General features: G+C 43.4%; 1 protein-coding gene across 2 annotated transcripts in view; it reads left to right on the plus strand.

Moving 5' to 3' along the window:
* The window catches only part of cdc7 (cell division cycle 7 homolog (S. cerevisiae)), a 64,385-nt gene extending 46,443 nt beyond the window's left edge, over positions 1 to 17,942 (plus strand). For both annotated transcript variants that reach the window (XM_038793812.1, XM_038793811.1), the window contains 3 exons: positions 1,198 to 1,280; positions 6,750 to 6,899; positions 16,548 to 17,942. In XM_038793812.1, the coding sequence (XP_038649740.1) occupies positions 1,198 to 1,280; positions 6,750 to 6,899; positions 16,548 to 16,963 (649 nt within the window). In that variant the 3' untranslated portion in view covers positions 16,964 to 17,942. The remainder of the gene's footprint in view (positions 1 to 1,197; positions 1,281 to 6,749; positions 6,900 to 16,547) is intronic.
* The last annotated feature ends 2,869 nt before the right edge of the window (positions 17,943 to 20,811 follow it).

A 20,811-nucleotide genomic window follows, 5' to 3' on the forward strand; every position in this document is an offset into this window, starting at 1 on the left:
CTCTTGTGCTTGCAAGCCTGCAATGGCTCCTGGTTAAGAACCCTCTCTTTATTTTAAACCCACCTTTTTGACCAAGCTTGTGGTCATCTGCCCTAACATTTTCTTATGTGCGTTGGTGTGTTTTATTATGTTTATGGCGCTGTTGTTTATTGGTGTAGTGTAAGCCGTAGTTTCAATTACACTGTGACACATAACAGTCATGAAATTACTGGTATAGATAATGCCATAGATGTACATACTATTTACTGAAAAAACATCTGAAATTCAAAATAATATTCCAAATGTTACATTAAATTGTAGCAACTCATTCATCTAAATCAAGATCGGATGCAGGAAACTTCATAGTTTCTTCCATTACATAAGGAAATCTAGCACCAATAGGATAGATACTCCTGTTTTCAAAATAAAGATATTTTCCTCAAGTTTTACTGTCCCACACCAACTGGTGTTATCCTACACATCAGGGAAGCAATATGCCTTGTGCTTACCCAGATTAAAGGATGCAAGTCAGTGTCCCTAATGTCCTACCCTTGGTATTCATTAAAGCCCTAGTGAATAAATATTTCAATCACCATGATCTTTCATTTTAATGTTTTGTAATTGGATTGAATTGATTTATTGTGCCATCAATTTAATGTTTAGAAGTTATTCTCTACATGAAAGAGCCATTCCTCTGATTTGTCTGCTTGTGGAGGCGTGAGAGGGAGATTTTCTCTCCATAGCCTGTCTGTAGTATTCCTTTACTGGGTGAATGTGGCATTGTCAAACAGCTGTGCAGTCCATCCTCTCCAAGATTCTGAGTGAAGCAGCAACTTGGGCACCTCCAAATATTGTTGTATCTCTCCCCCATTCATAAAGTGCTCAGGTGATCTGAATCAAAGCTTCTAGTTTTGTGTAAGTCTTGCAGTGTCACCTTTGCTCCTTGCATTTTCTCTATTATATTTAAAAATCCAGGTGAAAGGCTGCTGGCTGTCGTCCAGGATGCCTTTAGACTTAAAAAGGAAAGGAACATCTGTTGAATGAGGAATTAGTGCCATTAAAGAAAACGTGTACATGCAAGGCAGTCTGACTAAAGTAGCGCAAGAAAGAAATTTAAACTGAGTTGTTTTGCACCCAATTTGATTTATATATTGAATGGAATTGATTAGCAGTATATCTTTTTTTTTACATGTATTAAGATAACTTCTTTATCATTAGACGGCAGCAAGTTGCCCCAAGAGCAGGGACTCCAGGATTCAGAGCACCAGAGGTCTTAATGAAGTGTCCGCATCAGACTTCCGGTATGGAAGGGTTAAAACAGTTTTTGTTTATCTGTGAAATGTGAACCAAATGTGTACAATGTTCAAGATGTTAACTGTTTGAAATTGACTCTTTCTCTTAAAGCTTTCTTTATTTAAAAAAAACTTTCTACATCCCCTTGAGAAGAAATATTTACTTGTGTGCAGGTCATAAAGCAAGAGTGGAGACCCAGTGTGCTGAATTCACTGATTTGAAAAGACCAATTTAGATGATTTATTGGGGGTTGTAACTTTGGCCAGGTGTTGAGCCAAACAGGTTTCAGCCTCTTGTTTCTCGGTGTAATTGCTGGCACTCGGGTTCCCATCAGAACTGACTAGAAGACATTCCTAGTCTTTCCTGAAATCTGGATTTTGAATTCAACAGCTGACCATCTGTGTTAAAATGCCGAATTACATTCTCTTGCTACATGTTTCTAATAAAGCCCCTGGACTCGTTCTAGCCTTATTTAGTCATCCCCCAGAAAAGTCATCCCCCAAAAAAGCCTTATTTAGTCATCCCCCAAAATGCCCCACACAAGGTGGAACATCAGAAAGGTGGATTCGTATCCCAGTGCATTGTGTTACAGAAGAGAGTAAAGATACTCTCGGTATCTCGGTAGCATGGTGGTTAGCATCAATGCTTCACAGCTCCAGGGTCCCAGGTTCGATTCCCGGCTGGGTCACTGTCTGTGCTGAGTCTGCACGTCCTCCCCGTGTGCGCGTGGGTTTCCTCCGGGTGCTCCGGTTTCCTCCCACAGTCCAAAGATGTGCGGGTTAGGTGGATTGGCCGTGCTAAATTGCCCGTAGTGTAAGGTTAATGGGGGGATTGTTGGGTTACGGGTTACGTGGGTTTAAGTAGGGTGATCATTGCTCGGCACAACATCGAGGGCCGAAGGGCCTGTTCTGTGCTGTACTGTTCTATGTTCTATACTTTACATTCCCTGGAGCGATAGGTTCCCAGATCCATCCATGGTGCCAGAGATGGCCGGTAGCATTGTGGATAGCACAATTGCTTCACAGCTCCAGGGTCCCAGGTTCGATTCCGGCTTGGGTCACTGTGCGGAGTCTGCACATCCTTCCCGTGTGTGCATGGGTTTCCTCCAGGTGCTCCGGTTTCCTCCCACACTCCAAAGATGTGCAGGTTAGGTGGATTGGCCCTGCTAAATTGCCCTTAGTGTCCAAAATTGCCCTTGGTGTTGGGTGGGTTATGGGGATAGGGTGGATGTGTTGACCTTGGGTAGGGTGCACTTTCCAGGAGCCGGTGCAGACTCGATGGGCCAAATGTCCTCCTTCTGCACTGTAAATTCTATGATGATTGAAACTTACAAATGAGAATAGAAAATAAACAGAGTGTCACCTCAGGCTACTGCCAACAGTGCAGTGGTAAATTTCTGAGGCTAGTTCATCTAATTGTTCACTCACGTAGTGGTGATATATACTGCTGTGAAATAATTGGTGATGTGTTTTATTTGCATTCAGTGTTTTATTTTGTTGAATTTGAAAGGTATCGGGGCTGATTATTAAAATTAACAATTAAATTATTGCAGCAAAAAGCACAACCAACATATTAAAACATGAATCCGGTTGTGGTAGTTCACAAAGCCAAGCAGCTTCTTTTCTCTCCAAGTGGAAACACATTAGCTCTGCATCCAGATATAAATGCTAATTAGGTATTCTTGACCCTAACTCTGGTAGTAAATAGACAGCATACAGCACAACTGTTTACAACCTGATATTTCCAGCACTGGGACTTTGGGAGACTGCGGGCCTACCTATTGCGAACTTGGAGACTGCTGCCATTGCTTCCAGCTGTGGCCACCTTACCCAGTAACACAATCTGGGCTACCCTTTCATCTTTAACGATCCCAGACCTGTTGTCGGGCAGACTCCAGAACGCATCTTTTGTTCTCCTAAATTTAAAAATTCAGTCCCAAAACATTATCTTAAATTCCTCATAATTGTATAACAACAGTTATATTTTGTAATATATTTTATTAAAACCAATAAAGTACCTTTCCTATCGCAGACTGATGAGACAGGGCATCATAACTTTTGCGAAGCTTTTTTAATTGGATAATAAAATGCACGTTAGCCAGACCAAATGCACACCAGTAATTGTCCCAAACAGGAAAGCACTCACTTAGGGATACGTGCAGATCAAATTATGTACACATATGCTTTCATACACCTTGTTGTTTTTTGATAGAGCCACCAATTATTTTTGAGCCAGGTGCTTTTTGTTTGTAAGCATTTTTCAACATGACATTTTACAAATGTATCCAAAGTAGGCTAATGTGTCAAACTAGATATGCTTTACATTTGGCTTCAAATACATATGGGATTAATATTTTTGCTTTCTCAAACCCCTTTCCTGTTTTCAGCTCATACGCTCTGTTTACTGTTCTGTTGCACACTTTTTTTTAGAGAGATACATGTTTAATGTTATCTGTACGATGTTAGAACTAACTCATGAGGATAATCTGTCATTTCTTTTTTTGGCAGCATTACCTTAAATATGTATTTTTGTGGTGGCACAATAGTCTGTGTTAATCTAATTTCCAGAATATAAACGGGTATAAAAGCACATTTTTCTGGAATGATATCAGTGCACAATCCTAGATGTTGAATCTGGGAATGGCATACCACCACAGCATAGTGATGTTAAATAGTGGTCAGTATAATGCACAAACAAAATGCTATTGACAAGCCATGTTATTGTCTGGAATTGGCATCCTGAAAATTCTGTGTTAATCTAATTTCCATGATGTGGAGATGCCGGCGTTGGACTGGGGTGAGTATATATATATATATAAATATGCTGGATGACAAAGGGTACTCTGTCGGTTGTGTCTCGTGTTGTCTTCTGAGGAGGTTGGTGCCGTTTTTTGCTGTTGGCGCGTTGGAACTGTCGATCGATGAGTCGAGCACCATATCCCGTTCGTACAAGGGCATCTTTCAGCGTCTGTAGATGTCTGCTACGCTCCTCCACTTCTGAGCAGATCCTGTGTATACGGAGGGCTTGTCCATAGGGGATGGCTTCTTTATTGTGTTTAGGGTGGAAGCTGGAGAAGTGGAGCATCGTGAGGTTATCCGTGGGTTGCGGTAAAGGAAGTGCTGAGGTGACCGTCCTTGATGGAGATGAGTGTGTCCAAGAATGCAACTGATTTTGGAGAGTAGTCCATGGTGAGTTTGCTGGTGGGATGGAACTTATTGATGTCATAGTGTCGTCATTTCAGTGATTCTTCGCCGTGGGTCCAAAGGAAAAAAATGTCATCGATGTATCTGCTGTATAACATCGGTTGAAGGTCCTGTGCGGTGAGGAGGTCTTGTTCAAACTTGTGCATGGAGATGTTGGCACATTGAGGTGCGAATTTGATCCCCATGGCTGTTCCGTGCGTCTGGATGAAGAACTTGTTGTCGAAGGTGAAGGCGCTATGATCCAGTATGAAGCGGATGAGTTGCAGAATTGCGTCTGGAGATTGTCAGTTGTCGGTGTTGAGTACTGAGGCTGCTGCAGCAATCCCGTTGTCATGGAGGATGCTGGTGTAGAGTGCCAAGACGTCCATTGTGACGAGGAATGTTCCTGGTTCAAATGATCCATGGGTGCTGAGTTTCTGTAGGAAGTCCGTCGTGTCGCGACAGAAGCTGGGCGTATCTTGTACGATGGGTTTCAAGGTGCCCTCGATGTAGCCAGAGAGGTTCTCACATAGGGTCCCATTGCCTGAAACGATAGGACGGCCTGGTGTGTTGGCCTTGTGTATTTTCGGGTGGCAGTAGAGATCTCCAATGCGGGGCGTACGTGAGATGAGAGCACGTAGGGTACTCTGATGGTCTGGATCCAAGGTCTTGATCAGTGTGTTGAGTTGGCGGATGTGTTCCTTGGTCGGATCTGCGGGTAGCTGTCTGTAGTGTTCCTGGTTGTTGAGTTGTCGGTATACTTTGCAGTAGTCCGTTCTGTTCAGTATGACGGTGGCCCCTCCTTTGTCTGCTGGTTTGATGACGATGTTGGGGTTGGTCTTGAGAGCGCGGATGGCGTTGCGTTGTGCTTGGGTGACGTTTGGGGCTGTCTTGTGAATGCGACTGATGAATCTGGCATTGACGCTACTCCTGATGGCTTGAGCATACGTGTCGAGTCCAGGGCAGCGGCCTTCCGGAGTGTCCAATTCGACTCTTTCCTCTTCGGTCTGCTGTTCAGGTTCATTGGTAGTCCCCTTGGGTTCGCTGTCGACCTCTTGGGGTCTGTGGAAGAATTCCCGGAGCCTTATTCGCCTGATGAATTCCTCCGTGTCTGCCATGAGACTGATGGGGTCCATTTTGGTGTTGGTGCAGAAATTGAGCCCTCTGCTGAGGACTTCGATTTCGGCTGGTTGAAGGGTGCAGTCCGACAAGTTGACAATAGATTTCCCTGTATTGTTTTCTACTGTGGTACCGGGGGAGGCTTGGTTGCTGCTGGTGGTGATGCTGAGTTTTTCAAGCTTCCTATTCTTGGTGTGCACATGGGTGGCGTAGTATCGGTGTCTCATCTGTTTGGGGGTGTTCCGCAGCTGGTCTGCTGCGTCCTGAGCGCAAGTTGAGAATATGACCTCTATCTTCGTTTCCAGATTGCGTTGTCTGCTGTAGAGCTGGCGTATAAGGTGGTTGAGGAGTGTGAGAGAGGTGCGACGGCAGAGTCTCTCAGCGTAGTCTGTGTTATAGGTCGACTTGAGTGGGTTTGTGATCTGTAGCCCTTTTGGTATCTTGTCTGCTTTCTTGCATCTTTGTACAAACTTAATGTCGGTGTCTATATGTGCTATCTTCCTGGAGATCTTCTCCACTGGAGATGCCGGCGTTGGACTGGGGTGAGCACAGTAAGAAGTCTTACAACACCAGGTTAAAGTCCAACAGGTTTGTTGCAAACACTAGCTTTCGGAGAACTGCTCCTTCCTCAGGTGAATGAATAGGTATGTTCCAGAAACATATATATAGACAAATTCAAAGATGCCAGACAATGCTTAGATTGCGAGCATTTGCAGGTAATTAAGTCTTTACTTAATATAAAAGTGAACTAATTGGTTAAAGATTGATTCAGCTGCACGGTTTCAAGTTTTCCTTTCGAAGCTCAGTTTGCAAATGAGAGTAAATTAAATGAGTCGGCCGTTTGATCTGAGACTGAAAATGAAGGACAGATTGAAGATTCACCATCAGTGTTCCTGATGTGGGTTATGGGGTCTTGATAAAAATGAGGCATGTGTTAATGCTCAATATATTCAAAAAGATGTAGTTTTATATTGTGCTCCTGAAAATGTAAAATTCTGCCACAAAAGGTCTACAAAAAGTTAGTTCAGAAAACTTTGTAGAAAATACTGAACTCTTCCATACAATCTGTTGAAGCACTGCTGAAAGACATATTGTCCATGATTGGATGCATATGAGAAATGAGGTGCCTTTATTCATGACTTTTGTGTAAAACCCATAATGTGCTTTGTTTTGCAGCCATTGACATGTGGTCCGCAGGCGTCGTCTTTCTCTCCTTGTTGAGTGCCCGATACCCATTTTTCAAAGCCAGTGATGATTTAACTGCATTAGCACAGATCATGACTATCCGTGGAACGAAGGAAACCATTCAGGCTGCTAAATCATTTGGTATGGAATATATGAAATCCTTTAAAATCAATAAATATGTTTTGTCTCGCCAATAATGTTTCTAGTTTATTAATACAGGGAACATTTTTTAAATACCCGATAACTTCATGAGCGTACTTTATCAAATATAATGTTCAAGCATCTTGTGAATGCTGCAGATATTTTTTTAATTCTTTAAATATCTGCCAGTATGCACACTTACTTAAATTGAAAAAACTTCTCTATCAAAGTAATTTAAAGGTATTGGATCAGAATCACACACAATTATGTCTTCCATTTTCAGGTTGTACGCAAATGGAATTGCATAGATTGGTCAGTAGAATATATAAGCAAATAGCATTTTGACAAGCCAAATTGATTACTAGAAGGAGTGGTATCTAACATAGTCTGTGTTATCTCAGTTCCAGTATACAAACCGATATAAAGACCATTTTCTGGGATGATATCAGAAAATAATTCTATATACTGAATATGGGAAGTGCATACCATCACAGGGATGTTAAATGAAGAGCGAGTTGTAAAAATGTTGACTAATCAAGTCATGAAAATAGTTAGAAGAAAAGAATTGAAATAATGTGGAGAAAATGAGAGACGGCAGGGTTAATTAATTAAATATTAAACAATAGAAACAAAATCAAAAGCTCATAAAAGATACAAAGAATAGAATTTAAAGGGAATGAATTTGGGTAGTGAAACAAGTGTGGAATAAAATAAAGAACTGGGAATAAAGTGTGAATATAATATATCTAGGGACCCAAGTGTTTTGGTTAAGAGTAAATGTGTGGTATTGAATCATATTGTATTGCTCTTTGTAAAACAGAAGCATTTAAGGAATAAGCACTTGTGGAAGAAAAGAATAAAAATGATTGTGTTGATGTAGTGAGATTAAGTTTTTATTTTAAAAAATGGTAAGAGTCCCGTGTGAAGCATAAACATCGTCTGAGTAGTCTGTTTCTGTGCTGTACATTCCATAATGTAGGAATGTCCCAGACTGGAATCCCTGGTCTTTGCTGAGTTTGCCTATTTCAACCAGGGTGACTGAGGATGAGAGTCGATTGCAGTAAAATCTGACTTGATGGAGAAAGCCAGTGAGATTTTATATAGTTGATTGTTGCCTAACCTGTGGGTGTGAGGCAAGGATGGGATCAAACCTGGCCTTGATGCCTCTGGTTGAAAAGCTTGCCAACATTGCTGTCTTGGTTGAAATTCTGAGATTCATTTTTTTAATTCATTCATGGGATGTGGGTGTCTCTGGCTGGGCCAGCATTTGTTGCCCACCCTTGAGGGCATTAAGAGTCAACCACAATGATGTTGGTCTGGAGTCATATATAGGCCAGACCGGGTAAGGATGGCAGATTTCCTTCCCTGAAGGACATCAGTGAACCAGATGGGTTTTTACGACGATCGACAATGGTTTCATGGTTAGTTTTAGACTTTTAATTCCAGATTTAGTTATCAAATTTCACCATCTGCCATGGCAGGATTTGAACCCGGGTCCCCAGAGCATGACTCTGGATATCTGAATTACTGGTCCAGCGACAGTGCCACGACACCACTGCCTCCCCATTCAGTCCTAATGAAACTCTATCACTGGATGAGTCAGTTTCAAGAAGCATTAGAGAGTGGACCAACATGAAAGGATAATAGGATTTATATTCTACCAAACAAATTTGAGAATACAATAACATTACAGGTTTTTTAAAAAAAAAAGAATTCCAATTAAGGGGCAATTTGGCACGGCCAATCCACCTACCCTGCACACCTTTGGGTTGTGGAGGTGAGACCCAAGCAGACACTGGAAGAATGTGCAAACTCCACACGGGACAGTGACCCGGTTCGGGGATCGAACCAGGGTCCTCGGTGTCGTGGTGCAGCAGTGCTAACCACTGTGCCACCATGCCGCTTGGATATTGCAGGTTGAAACTTCACACAGCGTCACAAATATTGTGACATGGGTTGTATTACATCACTGAAGGACAAATTGCAGCTATGCTTCTATAGCCAGTGACTGGTTGGAGAAAGGATCTTTCCTAAAACACAACGGGGAAAAGAGACTCAGCATTGCCAGGCTTGTATGTCTATCAGTAGCTGAATGTAAGGTAGCTGAGGTGGAGGAAGACCTGAACAGTAAAGAAAATAATCTGGAAAATAGAGCAAGTTACATCATTTGGGAGAGAAACAATAACAGGCAATGTATTTTTTTATAAATGAGTATTTGAAGTCACACTGAACTTGATCTGGAATTCAGAAACCTAAATTGGATTTCTGAAATTTATTTGGCAGTATTGAAAGGTTTACTATGAATATGCAGAATGTGATAAACAACTCAGTCTGGAAAGTTTGGCTATAAGATGCTCTGCATCACAGCATTTAATACTGTAAAACTGACCAGACATATTTCTAGTGTAGCCAAAAATCTTCATACTTAAACATGCAGGGGGTAGTAGTGTGAGACAGGACATAATTGGCTTGAAAACTCAAAAATATGTTGTATTTTAGAAATACAAAAATGTGTCTACTTTTTTTTCGCAGTGTTCATTAAAAGTATGTCAATATGTTCCCTTTATATTTTAAATAATGACCATATGTGTTCCAAGCTTAAATCAGTTGCGACTATGATACACAAATGACTCAAGCTGATGCTGATTCATTTTGTGCAATATGCTAAGTGTACCTATTATTTTGAAAAGTGTTTGTACAGAATATTTTTAATGCAGTTTAGCTATGTTTAACTTCATGTAGGATGGGGTTCATTTAGATTTTGTTGCAGACGGACATGTCTTTTTTATTAATAAGTTCCAAGGAGTGGTTGATCTTTTGAGTTAGCACACTCCCTTTTCAAATCCATACCGATGAGCTTTCTCATTGCCAGATGTAATAGTCCTGTCTGAAATGACTTTTGCCCAGTTTGACGCAGTTCCTAGCGGGCACGTTGACGTGTTTTGTTAATTATACAATTCTAAGACTTTGCCAGTATCCAAAGCAAAGTGCCTCCGGGCTTTTTCATTGCCAGATGTACTAATTAAAAGCATTTTCAGATAATTTAAAGTGGTTCCAAATGGGTGAAATCTTGCAGTAGAATAGAATTGAAAAGCAGAGAGGTTATGTTAAGCTTACATTATGCGTATGTTAAAAGGATTACATGGATAATACCAGAACTGAGTGGATTGATACATGCTTAAAGATTGAACAGGTTGCACTCTTTTCTCTGGAGAAGCAATGACTTTGTGGAGACCTGATGAAGTCTTTAAAGTTAAGAGAGGGGGTTTGACAGAATAGGTGTAGAGAAAAGTTTCCATTTGTAGAAAGTCCAAAACCAAAGGACAGAAATATAAGATTGTCACCAGTAAATTCAGGAAAAACTTCTTCACGGAGTAAGAATGGGAATGTGGAACTTTCTACAGTATGGAGTATTTGAGGCAAACAATGTGGATGTGTTCAAGTGCCAACTAAGTAAGTACATGAGAGATGAAAGAAAGGAATAATAATCTTTATTATTGTCACAACTAGGCTTACAGTAACACGGCAATTAAGTTACTGTGAAAATCCCCCAGCTGCACACGGAGGCCTGTTTGGGTACACTGAGGGAGAATTCAGAATATCCAAATGACCTAACAGCACGTCTTTCGGGACTTGTGGGAGGAAACCGGTGCACCCGGAGGAAACCCACGGGGAGAATGTGCAGACTCCGCACAGACAGTGACCCAAGCCGGGAATCTAACCCGGGTCTCTGGCGCTGTGAAGCAACAGTGCTAACCACTGTGAAACCGTGCCACCTATCTGTGCTACCGTGCCGCCCTAAGAAGGACATACTAGATAACGGGGAGCAGAAATTGTTAGAATATCTTTACAACGGTGCCGTGGTTGAGCTACATTCATGTCTCTTCACAGGTAAGGAGTTCAGTTAATGGGAGCTTAGGTTCAAGAGCTGAAGGCTTGAAAATAATGACTTAGACTGTTGCAGGGGCTAAATAGAGTTCGAGGTCTACAGCCACAGAAAGACTCTTCAGCCCATCGCGTCTGCACTGGTTAATAAACAACCACCTAAGTATTGCAATCCCATTTTCCAACACTGGGCCCATAGCCTGGTATACCTTGGCATCGCAAGTACACATCTGTAGGGCAGCACGGTGGGCAGTGGTTAGCATTGCTGCCTAGGGCGCTGAGGACCCGGGTTCGAATCCCGGCCCTGGGTCACTGTCCGTGTGGAGTTTGCACATTCTCCCCGTGTTTGCGTGGGTTTCACCCCCACAACCCAAAGATGTGCAGGGTAGGCGGATTGGCCACCCTAAATTGCCCCTTAATTGGAAAAAATAATTGGGTACTCTAAATTTTTTTTTTTAAAGTACACATCTGTAGAGTGCACAGCCTTTCTGTGAAAGCGTATACGCAGATTTCAATAGTGGGTTTGTTTCCAAGCAGGAGTCGCCTTTTGGCCTCAATGGTACCTGTATACCTACTGATCATCTGGAAATAGCACAAAATGGAGCAATGTGAGGAGAAACGTCAGATACCTCAATGATGGAGATGTGGTGTGTGGGTTTGTGACCCACATGAACTATCACCTGACTTTGATATCCAGAGCTTCTTGAGTAATTAATGTAATCTGTCTTGAAAAGGCTAGTGTGGAAGAGCCAGACGTTGAATGAGCATTTGTGCTGGTTTCCAATGATTCCTTTACCCTGAAAGATTTTGTGTTCACCATTTTAATTCATCAGTTTTTGTGGCCAGATTAGGGCTGCAAATTTAGTGACGTCCATAATGTTATTTTTTGGCTGTTGTATACCATCAGCAAGATGAGCTGTAGGGAGAACACTCTGGTTTATGAAATATTCTTGGAAAATGTTGTCTTTTGTTGAACAGAAATTTGAGTAAACAAATTTTGGGTTATTTTAGCACGGAGTCTGCTTGTAAAGTGGCCTCTGTTCTCTCCAAGGCCATCTGCAGGCATTGACCTAGTAGTTTGCCTCCTTTTGATTCACCATTTTACCCTCACTGTGCTCCAGACTGGGCTGAACATGCAAGTATTTAGCATCCTACCATTAATTTTTATAATATAATCTACCTGACTGTATGTTTGAATTAATATGCAAGAGTTGATGTGCTGTGGCTTGGAACTCTTTTGCTGTTTTAATGTTAGAAATTTCCATGTTCATACTGGGATACAATTAGATTTTAAATATAGAAGAGTTGGGGAAAATTATCTGACCATTCGGTATGTTTTTCAGAGACTGCGCTAGACTTCTGCAATGGATGCAGTTCATACCCAGCAGTTAGAATACGTTTTCTTTACTGATGCCAGTGGAAGTGTGCTTTGGTTCCGTTATAAATCTGACGGTTTGCAATCAGTGTACTGGTCATGGTGGGAGAGGGAAATTGGATTCATGTGAAATTTTAAAGGGATGTGGGCAGTTAAAGGCCGGCTCGAAAAGCTTCTCAACCTAGTAGCATCCTTTGCCAAAGACTCGAAAGGGTGTGGGGAATTAGTAAGAGGTAGGTCACGAAGAAATGGAGGCGACAAAACTCAGGCGTGTGTATGCATCTTCAGAAAAGTAATAGGGCAGCCCTGCATACTCTCACTCACCCCACCACAACTCCTTTTGTCTTCCAGTGGAGCAACATGTGGTACTGCCAGGGAGGTCGTCTCTCTGTCATTCAACAGCACCATCCCCATAAATCAAAATATTGTCGCATTACTACAGGGAATTGGAGCTAAATTTCAGGAGCACCTCAATGGGTGGCACAGTAGCACAGTGGTTAGCACTGTTGCTTTGCAGCGCTAGGGTCCCAGATTTGATTCCCAGCTTGGGTCACTGTGCGAAGTCCACACGTTTTCCCCGTGTCTGTGTGGGTTTCCTCCGGGTGCTCTGGTTTCCTTCCACAAATCCTGTAAGACGTGCTTGTGAGGTGAATTGGACATTTTGAATTCTCTCTCGGCGTACCCGAACAGGTGCCATAGTGTGGCGACTAGGGGATTTTCACAGTAACTTCAATGCAGTCTTAATGTAAACCTACTTGTGACATTAATAAAGATTATTCTTATTATTATGTACTGTTGCTGGAAAGGCCAGCCCGTTATTGTGGTAGCTGTAGGTGTCCTTGCAGGAGCCATGAAGGTGTGGGACAGTTTCCCTGTCTGTTGACACAGACATTTAGGACAGTTGCTCATGACCTTTGCCAATCGTTTGGCAAGAGTTTGTGGATATTTTAAGTTATCGTTACTATTGTGACTAATCCCACAAGTCCTGGGAGATGTACTTGTTAGGTGAATTGGACATTCTGAATTCTCCCTCTCTGTACCCAAACGGGTGCCGAAGTGTGGCGACTAGGGGCTTTTCACAGTAACATCATTGCAGTGTTAACGTAAGCCTACTTGTGACAATAATAAAGATTATTATTATTAATCAATGCACAAGCATGTTTGCTTGCAGGTGGAAGAACTGAAAACATTGTGATGCTTCGAAGGATGCATCCTCTATTATGCTTAGTCATTCACATATCTTAGTTGTACCATTGGACCTATTCTCTTTGGAGGTAGGAGACTCTACACACACTCAACCTCTGCCAAAGGATACAAACACTTTTGTTACACCCTTTTCTTCCCAAAAAACAGAGTGGAAGTCCCAATGGAAAATCCATTTTGTCTTTGTGAAGGGGAAAATTGACAGCAATCCTGGATACCTGTTTTGCCTCGACTTTGTGAGGAAAGTAGGAAGGAACTTAAACAAGGAGTCAGGAGGGCTAAAAGGGTCACGAAAAGTCATTGGCAAACAGGATTAAGGAAAATCCCAAGGCTTTTTCTACATATATAAAGACCCAGAGGGTAGCCAGGGAAAGGGTTGGCCCACTCGAGGACTGGAGGGTATCTTAAGTGTGGAGCCAGAGGAAATGGTTGGGGGGAACTAAATGAGTACTTTGCATCAGTACTCACCAAACGAAGGACTTGGTAGATGATGAGTCTGGGGAAGCGTGTGTAGATAGTCTGGGTCACATTGAGATCAAAAAGGAGGAGGTGTTGGGCGTCTTGAAAAACATCAAGGACAATAAGACCCCAGGGCCTAATGGGATCTACCCCAGAATACTGAGGGAGGCAAGGGAGGGAATGCTGAGGCCTTGACACAAATCTTTGTATCCTTACTGGCTATAGGTGAGGTTCCAAAGGACTGGAGAATAGCTAATGTTGTTCCTTTGTTTAAGAAGGGTCGCAAGAATAGCCAGGAAATTACAGGCCAGTGAGCCTTACGTCAGTGGTAGGGAAATTATTGGAGAGGATTCTTTGAGACAAGATTTACTCCCATTTGGAAGCAAGTGGACATATTAGTGAGAGGTAGTATGGTTTTGTGAAGGGGAGGTTGTGTTTCACTAACTTGATCACATTTTTCGAGGAAGTGGCAAGGATGATTGATGAAGGTAGGGCAATGGACTTCAGTAAGGCCTTTGACAAGATCCCTCATGGCAGACTGGTACAGAAGGTGAAGTCAAATGGGATCAGAGGTGAGCTGGCAAGATGGATACAGAACTGGCTTGGTCATAGAAGACAGGGTATTTTTGATTTGATTTATTACTGTCACATGTATTAGTATATGGTGAAAAGTATTGTTTCTTGTATGCTATACAGACAACGTTTACCGTATATAGGGATGTAATAGTCATAACTAGGGAATAGAGAAAAGATCAACTTAATACAAGGTAGGTCCATTTAAAAGTCTGATGGCAGCAGGGAAGAAGCTGTTCTTGAGTCGGTTGGTACGTGACCTCAAACTTTTGTATCTTTTTCCTGACGGAAGAAGATGGAAGAGAGTATGTCTGGGGTGCGCGGGGTCCTTAATTATGCTGGCTGTCTTTCCGAGGCAGCGGGAATTGTAGACAGAGTCAATGGTTGGGAGGCTGGTTTGCATGATGGTTTGGGCTACATTCGCGACCTATTGTAGTTTCCTGCGGTCTTGGGTAGAGCAGGATCCATACCAAGCTGTGATACAACCAGAAAGAATGCTTTCTATGGTGCATCTGTAAAAGTTGGTGAGAGTCGTAGCTGACATGCTAAATTTCCTTAGTCTTCTGAGAAAGTAAAGTCGTTGGTGGGCTTTCTTAACTATAATGTCGGCATGGGGGGAACCAGGACAGGTTGTTGGTGATCTGGACACACAAAACTTGAAGCTCTCAACCCTTAGTAGACCCTTAGGTAGCAGTGGAAGTTTACTTTTCTGAGTGGAGGGTTGTGATTATTGTTCCATAGGGATCAGTGCTGGAACCTTTTGTTTGTAGTATATCTAAATGGTTTGGAGGGAAATGTAACTGGTGTGATTAGTAAGTTTGAGGACGACACGAAGGTTGGTGGAATTGTGTGTGGCGATGAGGACTGTCGGAGGATACAGCTGGATATCGATCGGCTAGAGATTTGGGCGGTGAAATGGCAGATCCGGACAAATGAGGTAATGCATTTTGGAAGGTCTCGTACAAGTGGAAAATATACAGTAAATGGCAGAACCCTTAAAGAGTATTGACAGGCAGAGGGATCTTGGTGTACAGGTCCACAGGGCATTGAAAGTGGCAACGCAGGTGGACAAGGTAGTCAAGAAGGCATACGGCATTTTTGCTTTCATCGGATGGGACATTGACTATAAAAATTGGCAAGTCATGCTGCAGATGAATAGAACCTTAGTTAGGCCACACTTGGAATATACTATTCAATTCTGGTCGCCACTCTACCAGAAGGATGTGGAGGCTTTGGAGAGGCTACAGAAGACGTTTACCAGGTTGTTGCCTGGTATGAAGGGCATTAGCAATGAGGAGAAGTTGGATAAACTTGGCTTGTTCTCACTGGAATGACAGAGGTTGAGTGGTGACCTGATAGAAGTCTACAAAATTATGAAGGGCATGGACAGAGTGGATAGTCAGAAGCTTTTCCCCAGGGTGGAAGAGTCAATTGCTAGGAGACATAGGTTTAAGGTGCGATGGACATTTTTACACAGAGGGTAGTGGGTGCCTGGAACGCGCTGCCGGAGCAGGTGCTGGAAGCAGGGACGATAGTGATGTTTAAGGGGTGATTTGACAAATATATTGAATAGGATGGAATAGGGGGATACTGGCTCCAGACTGTAAAAGGTTTTGGGTTAGACTGGCAGCATGGTCGTTGCAGGCTTGGAGGACCAAAGGGCATATTCCTGTGCTGTACTTTTCTTGTTCTTCTTTGAGCAGCCAATAAAGAAAGTTAGGTTTAAAAAAAAAGATGCAGGATTGCTTCCTTGCATTGAACTGCTTAAAATAGGTAGGAGCTTGCTATAGCCACCAGACATGATGGTGAACAATAGGATGGGTGCAATAGTGGGTGGAGATGTGTGAGGGATCTCCAACTCTTTAGTGATTGAGTGTAAAGTTTAGGCCACCATGTATGTAAGTAACTTTGCCTTCTCCAACCTGCCGTAGATTGGAAGCAGTGTTTGTATACGGTGTTTGAACCTTTTATAAACATTGAAGACCAGCTATCCAGCCCTGCCAACCTTCACCTTAAAGCACACAGCACCTTTCAACTTGAATCTTTTTTTTTAATGCTGCAAAATCTATTTTTTATATTTTCGTTGTGTACAATGTATAGTGTCTATGTTAATGGTGAAAGCAAATTCCACTAATTTTATTTTTGTATTTTAGGTAAAGCTGTGTCATGCAGCAAGGAATGTCCGAAATTGGATTTGAGGATTCTGTGTGAGAGACTCCGAGGAACAGATTGCTCAAGTAAAAGAAAGTCAAACCAGAAGAATGAGCCGAAGGAGTGTTCCAGCATCGCTGGCAGTGTGCCAGGGCCAGCTGTAAAGGATGATGAAAAGAAGGAACAGACTGAATCCTTGACATACAAACAAGAGCTTCACAGCCAGCCAAGAAAGGTCGAGCAGGATATTCGGTGGGACACTGATTTTAAAAGCACAGCTAGATCATCAGATATGAAGGGCTGGAATAGAGTTCCAGACTTAGCGTATGACCTTCTAGACAAACTTTTAGATTTGAACCCGGCAACTAGGATAACTGCAGAAAAGGCTTTGAAACACCCGTTCTTTGAAGGCATATAGCTCATTGGGATATTAAGTGTTGCATGTGTGGGATAAGCACATGATTTAATTGTGATGGCTGCTTTTTTCAGCGGGTTTTATTGACATTCCGAATTTTAAGCCATAGCGGGTTAATGGGCCAATCTCCTCAGCCATGGAATTTTTTTTTCCCCCATGTTTTCTTGACCGCTGCCATTCCCTGGCACCCTTTCTCCAATCTATTTAATTGCCAAACTGCCATGAATGTGTGTATTCAGGGATTTTATTAAAAATAACTTGCTTTCCTCCCTAACGCTTGCCCGCCGCACAGCCGTCCACACGCAAGCAAAGTAGGCTGGGCGCCTGCTCATCTCAACCACTTCTACTGTAGCGCCCGCAGTCTGGATTGATGGATCCTCCGCAAGACTGCAACTGGTGGCTGAAGACAACCTCAAGTCCGCATCTTGGCTGTGAAAGTCATCTCGTCAGTTATTTTAATGAGAAATGTGAATTTTAAAAAACAACTGGAGGAATTGTACAATTTGGAACTCATGTATTTTCAATTACAGTGCCCCTGTGCCATTGCATTATCCAGCATTTGTTTTTTTTTCATTCTATTTATGCCCTTTCAAACTAGTTGCTTCAAACTAAATGATGTGGCAATCTTGCCTACCTCATATTGCCATGGTATTTGACAAGCACATTGCTTAGTCACATCAGTTATTGGTTCCAATAACATTTAGTGAAAGCAGCAGCGACACAGTCTGACACACAGTAGATTGCTGAATGAAGTGGACAGTTTGGTAACTTGGGGTAGCGGAAGGAAGCATTCAAGTAAATGCTGGTTTAATTTTCCACCGTTGGCACTTGTCTTTACCTCAGACTAGAATAAAGAAGGTTGTACTTGTTTAGGTGTGTCACTTCCCTTTTATATTTTTTTTGATTTGGTTTGATGAAACTTAGCTGTCAAAACCATTTTATTCTGGACATCTGACAAAACATTAAAATACACAAAAAAGTTTCTTGTTTCTAGTTCTTCATTGCATATGTTTTAAAACACGCTGTATATGCCGTTTCTGGCACCAGTTTGATTACTCAGCTGCAAATAAAAGTAAATCAGGACAGAAACTGATTTCTGGCAGCAACTGTTAGTTTTTTTTTAATTATAAAAGGAACAGCTCTGTGGCTGGGACTTTAGGGAGGGCACACTCCAAAAAAAATGACATGGTAACATTTGAAGTTTTTGTTGGCTATCTTTCGTTCTCATAACTGCATTTTCTTTTTCAAAATGTTTTTATTGGTTTTTCAGTTTTATACATAGGTCGTATAATGACTCGTATTACATAGTGATAAATAAATCCGAGTCTACTGCATGTATTTACAAATTTTCTAGGGGGGTGGGTTAGGGTTGTGCTCCCCACCCTGCACGGGATGGCCGGCGTAAATGCCTCCTTATTTTCTCCCCTTTTCCTTTCCCCCCCCCCTTTCTCCTTCCCTTTTGTGGTACTTGTGCCCCCCCCCCCCCCCCCCCATTCCGTTTGCTACAAGCAGGCCCTGGAACAGGTTGGTGAATGGCCCCCATGCTTTGTTGGCCAGCCAGTTTGCAGCTTTGGGTGGTGATTCTGATCGCCAGCCGAGCAGGATCAGGATTCTTCGGTGGCCGATTAGTGAGGCAAAGGCTTGGGCGTCAACGCGCCCCCCCCCCCCAATCCATTGTTACCCATTCTCCACATAAAGAGTTCTGGCTGGTATGATACCCTGAAGACCAACACTCTCGGGCACGGCTCCATCCTCGCCCCCACAACCTTGAGCATTGCCTCGTAGAAGGCTGTCCAGAACCCAATAAGTCTGGGGTATGCCCAGAACATGTGGGTGTGGTTGGCCAGACCTACCTGGCACCGTTCACATTTGTCCTCCATCTCCAGGAAGAACCTGCTCATTCTGGTTAGGTGTGGTCCGTGTACCACCTGTAGCTGCATTAGGCTTAGCCTTGCCTATATGGGGGTGGAGTTGACCCTGTTCCGTTGCTCCAGGGTCCCCAACCTATTTCAGTCACAGCTCCTCCCATTTTCCCTTGTCTCGTCCAGTGGGGAGCGTGCCTTTCCCAGCAATCGCCCGTACAGGTCCTTGCAGTTTCTCCCCCAAGTCGCCTGCGTCCATCAGTGCTTCTAATAATGTGTGTCTGTGGGTATGTCGTCATTTTCCTACGGAGGAAATATTTGATTTGCACGTGTCGTAACTCCGTCTTCCTGGTCAGTTGGAGCCTCTCCGTCAATTCTTGGGTTGTCAGTCGATTATCCGTGTTGAAGTCACTGACTGTCGTTCCCTCCCCCTGTCCTGTCTCCATCTTTTAAAGGTGACGTCCATTTTGGTTGGCAAGAGCCTGTGATGGTTATAGATGGAGGCCATAGGGGACATTTCAGTCTGACTGAGTGTTGTCTTAGCTGGTTCCACATCTGGAGCGTGGCTATTACCACTGGGCTTTTGAGTGCTTGGCTGGTGGGGATGGGAGCACTGCTGTGGCTAGGGCCCAGGCGGACGTTCCTATGCAGGAGCTCTTCTCCATTCTTGCCCATTCTGCTTCTGGTTTCTTTACCCATCGCCTCACTGTTTCTGCTGTGACTGCTCAGTGGTAGTATTGCGGGGTCGGGAGGGCCAGGTCTCCCCTGCTTCACGTCTGCACAAGACGTTTGGGGATCCTTGGATTTTTTTCCACGCCCCCACACACACATAAACTGCATGATCATTTGGTCTACTGTGTTAAAGAAGGCTTTGGGAATGTAGATCGGTATGGATCTGAACAGGAAGAGTAACCTGGGCAGTACATTCATCTTGATTGTTTGCAGGCAGAGTGGGAATGTGTCCCACCTCTGCAGGTCCTTTGCTTCCTCCACCAGACTTGCCAGATTCCATTTGTGGGTCCGTACCAGACGTGGGAGATTTGGATCCCCAGGTAGCGGAATTTATTTCAGGCCTTTCAACTGGCAGTCCCTCCAGCTTTGCCCCTTTCCCTTGCGGGTTCACTGGGAAGATTTCACTTTTGCTCAAGTTGAGTTTATAGCCCAAGAAGGCTCCAAATTCTTTCAGGAGCGTCATGATTCCTTCCATCCTGCAACGTAGAGGAGCAGGTCATCCACATGGAGTGAGACTCTGTGCTCTCCAAATCACCTTCCAGTTTTTTACTCCGCTGAGTGCAATCACTCCGCTGAGTGCAATCACTAGTGTCTCGATTGCCAGGGTGAATAGAAGTGGGGAGAGCGGTATTCTTGCCTTGTGCAGCTGGAAGTATTTAGAGCTGGTGGTGTTAGTCTGCATACTCACCATGGGAGCACTGTGCAGAAGTTTCACCCATGCTGTGAACCCTGTCCAAGCCCAAACCGTTCCAGTACCGATGAGGTACTTCCACTCAACTCTGCCAAAGGCCCTTACTGCTCCTGGAGAGATGATCACCCCTGGGGGCCATTGTCATATTTTTCAGGCCCCTGATGTTCGACGTTAGCTGCCTGCCCTTAACAAAGCCGGTCTCCAGTCGCCTGTCTCAGGTTTTGGCCAGTGTTTCACATCTACATTGAGCAGCCAGATGGGTCTGCAGGAGCTGCATTCTGTCAGGTCTTTGTCTTTCTTGGGTATCAGCGAGTTTGAGGCTTGTGCTAGTTACCTTTGGGCAGGGAGGGGAGGGGTGCTGAGGTGTACAGCCCTCAGAAAAAGGCATCTAAAGCATCGCTGAGCTTTACCGGCTCTGCTACCAGTCTTGCCGTTGTCCCTAATCTGGGCTATTTCCCCCGTGGCTGCCTGCTTCCTCAGCTGGTGAGGCAGCTAGCTTTGTCTCCGTGTTTGAAGAAGGTCCCCGTGTCTGACGGAGTTGGTGCACTGCCTTCCTCATGGTGGAG

The sequence above is a fragment of the Scyliorhinus canicula genome, chromosome 4 (assembly GCF_902713615.1).
Source record: "Scyliorhinus canicula chromosome 4, sScyCan1.1, whole genome shotgun sequence".
Lineage (NCBI taxonomy): Eukaryota > Metazoa > Chordata > Chondrichthyes > Carcharhiniformes > Scyliorhinidae > Scyliorhinus > Scyliorhinus canicula.